The 9,134-nt window shown below is 41.9% G+C and overlaps 1 protein-coding gene across 2 annotated transcripts in view; it reads left to right on the top strand.

Moving 5' to 3' along the window:
• The first annotated feature begins 384 nt into the window (after positions 1-384).
• The window catches only part of gpm6ab (glycoprotein M6Ab), a 67,272-nt gene continuing 58,522 nt past the window's right edge, over positions 385-9,134 (top strand). Inside the window, exon 1 of one of the 2 annotated variants that reach the window (XM_081361592.1) lies at positions 385-486. In XM_081361592.1, the coding sequence (XP_081217718.1) occupies positions 483-486 (4 nt within the window). In that variant the 5' untranslated portion in view covers positions 385-482. The remainder of the gene's footprint in view (positions 487-9,134) is intronic. The other variant, XM_081361590.1, reaches the window with a different exon arrangement.

Raw genomic sequence — 9,134 nt, 5'->3', positions numbered from 1 at the left:
GGAAAATAAATATGGAACTTTGTGGCCTACATAAATAAAGAAGTAAATTGTAAAATAATTACAGAATTAATAATAAACTTTCCTAAAATGTGAGTTTGTTTATTTAGTCTTTTATACCATACAACAATAAAGCAATACAATAACATTTATTGTAACTTGTTATACATTATAATCGATTCATTTATATAAGAGACTCGAGCAATCTCAGTTGTAAATTAGGCTAAAAATATAAGCTATTTAAAATCTGTAAAGGAATTATTATTTATTTATTTAGGCTATTTATTTATTTTTTGCTTTTAGGCCTTGCTAAAATTTATTTTATGTTCATGAAATTTATCAAACAATATGCCATTGATTGATAAGTTTCCCCGTCCGTTTGTGATCGTGACGTCACCGCATTAATATACGGACGAACGCGCTACTCTCAGTGTCAAACTCTTGAACTGGACTTTTCCTGCGGTGTCGAGCTCTTAGTCTTAAACATGGGTAAGTCATTGCTTTGTCGTTTTAACGGAGATCGAGAAGACGACTTCAAAAAGTCGCTGAGGAGAACTGAGGTGTGTGAAGTGCAAGTACGACAACTCAGTAGGGGGAATGACAGAATGTTAAGGTTTAGCTAAGTTTGTTTCTATTGCATGTAAACATATTGTCATCCTATCACAGCTTCGGCCGCTATGTGATACAACCGTTTTGATTCAACAAGTTTCTGTTTACTAAGAGAAAGAGCTGAGAGTGTTTCATTCACAAAGCAAAGCAAGCTTAAATAGGCTATACTAAAGTAATAGCTTACTGAAACATTGCAATGTTTGTGATAATACTTTTTTGCATATTGTTTCGAATCTGTATGACTCTCTATCACAAAATGAGATGTTAGCCTCAGCCTCAGTCAATGTACACTTTCATGCATATTTTCTTAATACATTGAAAGTGAATGGTGACTGTTATTTTGTAACATTTCTTCTTGTGCTCATTAGAAAAATTCATACATGGTTGAAACAATATAAGAGTATATAGTCAGTAAATTATTGATTTTTCATGTTTTTGTTGTTGGTTTTTATTTTTATTTTATTTTTTATTTTTTTTTGGGGGGGGGGGGTACTTTTAAGAAGAGGAAACATATGAGGCATATGCACTTTATTAATCATAGTAATTTATACAATCACATTAAAATTGTATCCATTTTTCAGTCTGCTATGGTATAAGCATTGTATGTGGTATAAGCAAACATGCCTTTCTCTATTGATACCGATTTAAGTATAGCTGGCAGGTTGCCTATAAGCTCATAATCAGATAATGGTGATTTTACTGTACCTGGTGCAGACATCTGTGCCTTTTAATGTCGTTCAGACATTGAGTTTGCAGCAACATATTACAAACTACTTCCAAATGGTCGACAGACTATAGTGTTCTAAACTTTTTATCAGTGAACAGACACAAATTGACCTAAACAAGATGTTTCCATACATTCCTTAATTTTTTATTATTATGATGATTATCAAAACTATGTAAACATGACAGAGGAAGAGACTTATTATTGTCAGGAAAGCTCATCAAAAACACAGGAAACCTTTGCATCACAAAACAAGTGAAAATAGATGTGCAGAAATTTTCCTCACTAATCAAATGCACCTTGTTTGTAATGTGCAGCAGTACTACTACTGACCAACTGCTACAGAATCAATCACAACTCCTTTAAAACTTTTAGACCTGCTTCATTGCACAAATTGAATAGGCTAGATTTTTTTTCTAGGCACAAAACATTTTGTTCTTATTATGTGTGTTTTAGATCTGGGTCTTGGCATTTGAAAAGCACTGCTGTTTTGGGGCTTTCACTTCATGCTCTGTTTACCGGTTATAGTTGGAATATGAAAAATGACAACACTCGTTTGTGCTGAAAAAAGACAGACTTTGTTGAAGCTCTCATTCATGGTGCTTGCTGATGGCCTGTCTCCTCTGTGTTCTCTCTAATATATGCATGGAGTCACATGAGGGATAAATAGCCACATTATGTCTCTCTGTTAGCCGCCTCCAAACATTCTCTTCTTGTGTGGGGGGCCTTTGATAATCCTGACAAGCGCCTCTGTTTTAGTGAGACTGCCCTCCCCTCCCACCACCCTGTTCTCACTCTCCTTTCACTGGTTGTCGGTCAGTCTAATGAGCAGAACATGGGTTTGGGTTTATGGGGTTCAGGGACTTAAAGCTGGAATGCTGTCTCCTAGGCTGCACCCATGTCCTGTTACAGATGTCCAGTTGAAAGGTCAGCCAGTGCCTTTGGTGTGTGTATGTGTTTTTGTGTGAGGGTACAAGTGCAACGTGTGCCACTGCCACCCCGACATCTTTTAAAATGAGGCAGTAGCAGAAACCAAGAGTCTGTATTTTTGCCCATATGGTGATGAAGACGAAGCTCAATATGTTTGTGAACGTATATCGTCTTCACGACGCTGCTGTTCAATTACTGTTTTGAATCACTGAAACAGTGCAGTGCTGGTATGGGGGAAAATATTATTAAAAAAATACTTAATTCATACAATTTATATACAATAACACATACATTTTTTTTTTACATTTTTGATTATTACTGACATCTTATGAAAATATGCATTATTTATGAAAGAAACAAAAATCTTAAGTTTGTCTCATTCTTTTGTTATTATTTCTTTGAGAAAAATACCAAAATCGCTTTACTGCTTGTATGTTTAAAAATACTATTTTTGGAAATAATTATTAAGATATATTTAAGGTGTAATGAAAATATATTATTTCTTTTTACTTGGTAATACCACATTATGTTAAATTAGTTTTTTTCTTTAAAATGGTATTTAAGTTTTTCAAAACCAAATCAACATAAATACAAAGATACACGAGTATGTTTAAATATGAAAGAACGTTTTAAAGGGGTCATATAATGCCATTTTTGTACAATCTAATATGATTCTTTAGGGACTAAATTAAAAGTTTGTAATATACTTTAATTAAAAATTCTCATTAGTATTGTAAGAAAACACTAATTTTACCTGGTCAAAAACAGCTCTGTTTTCAGCACACCGTTTCAGTGCATGTGTCTTTAAATGATAATGAGCTTTGCTCATCCCGCCCCTCTGTTCTGTGCATACACCGTTTCTAACACAATAACCACGTGTTGTTCATTATAAACGTGGGATTATGAATTATATTGAGAACGTCGTACATAGAAAACATGCCATAATGTACCCTGAGTGTAAACCTTAAGGCCTCATTATACTTCTGCGTCAGACCTACGCCGGAGCCTATACGCCGTAGGCAACGTGTTGGTTTTAATTTATACTTCTGTGTCGTTGTCCGCATTGATGCGCACCTAGGGAGCATGTGAAACCCCGAGGGAGGGGTTCTGGCAGACCAATCACCGCGCTTGTGTCCGCGTAGAATTGACGCGTTGTTACATTTTTGGAGAGGTGCACGTCATGGTACGCCGTAGGGTACGCGCGCTACACACAGCCTACGACGTAGCTACGGCGGCAGTTCGACGCAGAAGTATAAAACAGGCTTTAGATGCATTCATCGTGAAGCCTGCAGCAAGGTTTGCAAATTTCGCAAAGATTAATATAAATACTAATATAAAGGTTAATAAAACATTACACTCACATCTTCTGGAGGTTCAGCAGGAACACGTTGGTACCGATCCGTTTTTTCTCGTTTGTAAAGCTGTCTGGTGTGAAATGATTTGCGCAAACATGAAAGCATGGACGATCGTAGGGAATCCACGTGAGGGAATCCCCGCGTCAATCCTTTGGGCATATCCCTTCAAAAACAAAACTCAGCCACTGCATCTTCAACGGCTCGGATTTAGGAACATCCAAATGACTGCTGTGTTCCTTATTAAATCTCAGAACACCACAATCGCTTAGACGCCATTCTACTCCAGCATATCAACAATGGCGGACTACTATGACGACAGCTGTCACAGCTCGCTCAGGGCGGGTCTTGTGTTGAAACACGGCTGTCACTCAGCAATCGCGGGAGGGGCGTTGGATATTATGACGTCACAATATCGAACGGCTTGATTTCAGAGAGGGTCAAACATATAAGGAGATTAAACAAAACCACTGGATGGATTTTTATCATGATAGTATGGTTGTGTACAGGCACTGCCAACAGACATTTCAGTGCAATCAACTTGTAAAAGTGCATGTACCATTATATGACCCCTTTAAACTAGACACATATGTGCATTGACCCAATTAAAAGGAGCAAAGTTTTGCAGAAAACTAACAGAAATTGCTGATTTATGTGCATATTTTACCTTATTTTAATACATGCACTCTGCTGGTGAACTTCGTTCATCTTTGGAACACAAATGAAGATCTTTTTGATGAAATCGGAGAGTTTTCTGTACCTCCATTGACAGATACGCAACTGACACTTTGCTGCTTCAAAAAGTTCATAAAGAGATCATAAAACTCATCACAAAAAATCAGGACGTATCGCTTGCGATAATTAATGCGATATGGCTCAGCTTGTCAGTTAACTATGGCTCTGTGTTGTAAATGCCGCTCCATCTGAAAGCAGGTGATGGCGATTTACTACTAATCAAGGAACCAGCTTTACTGACGAGATGCGCCTAACAATGTCATGCGATATATCGCCCAGCCCTAAACCTCATTGGTTCTTGCACATCAAGCAAACATGCTTGAGCTTCCGTTTACCACAATTGATGTTGAGTTGATGAATGTTTATAGGTGAATAAAATCTTATCTGTTGATGTATAAAGGCAATTGTGTCTCTTCAGAAAATTTTGGACTAAATCGTTCAATTCATATAAGTTTTACTACCTCTTAAAGGTCCCGTTCTTCGTGATCCCATGTTTCAAACTTTAGTTAGTGTGTAATGTTGTTGTTAGAGTATAAATAATATCTGTAAAATTATAAAGCTCAAAGTTCAATGCCAAGCGAGATATTTTATTTAACAGAAGCCGCCTACAAAAAAACGGCTTGATTGGACTACATCCCTCTACTTCCTTCTTTAATGACGTCATTAAAGCCGTGTTTTGACTAACCTCCGCCCACAGGAACACAGGCGTATTGATGGCGAAATGTCAACAGACGTGGTTGATGTTTATCTATAATCGGATACCGCAAAAGTTTAATTCGAAGTTGTTAGTTTGCTCTGTCCATTTCACCACGGACTGTTTTTTTAACCTGGGATAATATCAAGCAGGCTTCTCTCAGCGTTTCATACTGACGAGGAGGGGACAATTTCAACTATATTCCAGCAAGCGGCAAGTAGTGATTTACTATGGAAGTAGCGATGAACTTCACATCGTTTCTCTTAGTAGAATGAAAATAATCTTACTTAAACTGTGATTAATATACAGAAAGCGATCAAAGAACAACCCCTTTCCAATCGCCCAAGCTGTCAATCACACAGCGACAGCTGTGGACAGCTGTGTGTTTATCTGGACACTTGCCAAAACTCGTTATGAAATCAATGACGCTGTTACACTGCACAACGAATCTCTTACTGTATTTATATACCTCATGTTTGCATTGGTGAAATCATTAGTTAAAGATCTTTTTTCACGCGATCAACAGACTGTCATCTGCTCAGTGCTCATCACTGCAACTTTTTTGTGATTGAAATAGATCTAAATACTTAAAAAAACTTCTCACGATTCTTTATTCTCGATAGCTGTAATAGTAAAAATGTATAATAGCTGTAATAGTAAAAGTTTTCCAGATAGTTCCACATGTAATGCCAGATATTTCATATGCAAGCATTGTCAGCCAATCACAGCAGAGGGCGTTTACATTGAAGTCTCACAGCAGACACGCCAGTTTGGAACGACATGAGGGTGACATAATTTAAATGTTGGGGTGAACTAACCCTTTAAAAATACGTTCACACCAAGAATCATAACAAAAAAGTAAAAAAAAATTCAATTATATATATATTGTAGCTAGCGAAAGCGGTCATATAGGGATTGTCAAAGTTTTTTTTTTTTGTTTTTTCCCGTCACCTTACTGAATTTTTCGTCAACGATACCAGGGACACCGAAGCACCGGGGAACATGAAATTTGGTGGGCATGTAGCCCCACTAGACTTCTAAGGAAAAATTTCGTTTGGTCCCCGGGGGCCACTCCCCCCCCGCGCCCCCCCAAACCCCAAAAAATGCAGTTTTTCCTAAATAACTACCTGAACCGTGGCACCGAGGATGAAGAAATTTTTATGGTATGTTGGTCTACTAGACTTTTACGGAAAAATTTCGTTTGGTCCCCGGGGGCCACTTCCCCCCCCCGCGCTGGGGCCCCCGTAAATTTTTCGTCAACGATACCAGGGACACCGAAACACCGGGGAACATGAAATTTGGTGGGCATTTAGCCCCACTAGACTTCTAAGGAAAAATTTCGTTTGGTCCCCGGGGGCCACTCCCCCCCCGCGCTGGGCCCCCCCAAACCCCAAAAAATGCAGTTTTTCCTAAATAACTACCTGAACCGTGGCACCGAGGATGAAGACATTTTTATGGTATGTTGGTCTACTAGACTTTTACGGAAAAATTTCGTTTGGTCCCCGGGGGCCACTTCCCCCCCCCGCGCTGGGGCCCCCGTAAATTTTTCGTCAACGATACCAGGGACACCGAAACACCGGGGAACATGAAATTTGGTGGGCATGTAGCCCCACTAGACTTCTAAGGAAAAATTTCGTTTGGTCCCCGGGGGCCACTCCCCCCCCGCGCTGGGCCCCCCCAAACCCCAAAAAATGCAGTTTTTCCTAAATAACTACCTGAACCGTGGCACCGAGGATGAAGACATTTTTATGGTACGTTGGTCTACTAGACTTTTACGGAAAAATTTCGTTTGGTCCCCGGGGGCCACTCCCCCCCCCCGCGCTGGGGCCCCCTTAAATTTTTCGTCAACGATACCAGGGACACCGAAACACCGGGGAACATGAAATTTGGTGGGCATTTAGCCCCACTAGACTTCTAAGGAAAAATTTCGTTTGGTCCCCGGGGGCCACTCCCCCCCCGCGCTGGGCCCCCCCCAAACCCCCAAAAATGCAGTTTTTCCTAAATAACTACCTGAACCGTGGCACCGAGGATGAAGACATTTTTATGGTACGTTGGTCTACTAGACTTTTACGGAAAAATTTCGTTTGGTCCCCGGGGGCCACTTCCCCCCCCGCGCTGGGGCCCCCTTAAATTTTTCGTCAACGATACCAGGGACACCGAAACACCGGGGAACATGAAATTTGATGGGCATGTAGCCCCACTAGACTTCTAAGGAAAAATTTCGTTTGGTCCCCGGGGGCCACTCCCCCCCCGCGCTGGGCCCCCCCAAACCCCAAAAAATGCAGTTTTTCCTAAATAACTACCTGAACCGTGGCACCGAGGATGAAGAAATTTTTATGGTATGTTTGTCTACTAGACTTTTACGGAAAAATTTCGTTTGGTCCCCGGGGGCCACTTCCCCCCCCGCGCTGGGGCCCCCGTAAATTTTTCGTCAACGATACCAGGGACACCGAAGCACCGGGGAACATGAAATTTGGTGGGCATGTAGCCCCACTAGACTTCTACGGAAAAATTTCGTTTGGTCCCCGGGGGCCACTCCCCCCCAGCGCTGGGCCCCCCCAAACCCCAAAAAATTCGGTTTTTCCTAAATAACTACCTGAACCGTGGCACCGAGGATGAAGAAATTTTTATGGTATGTTGGTCTACTAGACTTTTACGGAAAAATTTCGTTTGGTCCCCGGAGGCCACTTCCCCCCCCGCGCTGGGGCCCCCGTAAATTTTTCGTCAACGATACCAGGGACACCGAAACACTGGGGAACATGAAATTTGGTGGGCATGTAGCCCCACTAGACTTCTACGGAAAAATTTCGTTTGGTCCCCGGGGGCCACTCCCCCCCCCCGCGCTGGGCCCCCCTTAACCCAAAAAAAATGCAGTTTTTCCTAAATAACTACCTGAACCGTGGCACCGAGGATGAAGAAATTTTTATGGTATGTTTGTCTACTAGACTTTTACGGAAAAATTTCGTTTGGTCCCCGGGGGTCACTCCCCCCCCCCCCCGCGCTGGGGCCCCTGTAAATTTTTCGTCAACGATACCAGGGACACCGAAGCACCGGGGAACATGAAATTTGGTGGGCATGTAGCCCCACTAGACTTCTACGGAAAAATTTCGTTTGGTCCCCGGGGGCCACTCCCCCCCCGCGCTGGCCCCCCCCAAAACCAAAAAAATGCAGTTTTTCCTAAATAACTACCTGAACCGTGGCACCGAGGATGAAGAAATTTTTATGGTATGTTGGTCTACTAGACTTTTACGGAAAATTTTTGTTTGGTCCCCGGGGGCCACTTCCCCCCCCGCGCTGGGGCCCCCGTAAATTTTTCGTCAACGATACCAGGGACACCGAAGCACCGGGGAATATGAAATTTGGTGGGCATGTAGCCCCACTACACTTCTACGGAAAAATTTCGTTTGGTCCCTGGGGGCCACTCCCCCCCCGCGCCCCCCCAAACCCCAAAAAATGCAGTTTTTCCTAAATAACTACCTGAACCGTGGCACCGAGGATGAAGAAATTTTTATGGTATGTTGGTCTACTAGACTTTTATGGAAAAATTTCGTTTGGTCCCCGGGGGCCACTTCCCCCCCCCTGCGCTGGGGCCCCCGTAAATTTTTCGTCAACGATACCAGGGACACCGAAACACCGGGGAACATGAAATTTGGTGAGCATGTAGCCCCACTAGACTTCTACGGAAAAATTTCGTTTGGTCCCCGGGGGCCACTCCCCCCCCCCCCCCCGCGCTGGGCCCCCCCAAACCCAAAAAAATGCATTTGTTATTGCTTTGTAATTTGTAATTGTAAACATTTGTAATTGTTATGGTATGTTGCTCTTAAGGGCCCACATCAACCTAGCCCATAATCACTCATTTGTGATTTGCGCCCCTCCCATAAAAAATGAAAATGCAATATTATTCTGCTTTAATCGCCCCTATCTTCTGTGGAGATGTTCAGAACTGCACCATATTTCATGTGTATGATTAACTTGACATCCTCTGGGGGTATCCTCTGCTAAGTTTTGTAGAATTTCATCCATGGGGGGGTATAAAATAAATTCATTTATGTGCACATTTAGTGACTGTACACTCATCGGCCTGTAGATGGTG

The sequence above is a fragment of the Scardinius erythrophthalmus genome (assembly GCF_964197995.2).
Source record: "Scardinius erythrophthalmus genome assembly, chromosome: 3".
NCBI lineage: Eukaryota > Metazoa > Chordata > Actinopteri > Cypriniformes > Leuciscidae > Scardinius > Scardinius erythrophthalmus.
The sequence above is the reverse complement of the archived record's forward strand: the minus strand, read 5'-3'. Positions and strand labels throughout refer to the sequence as shown.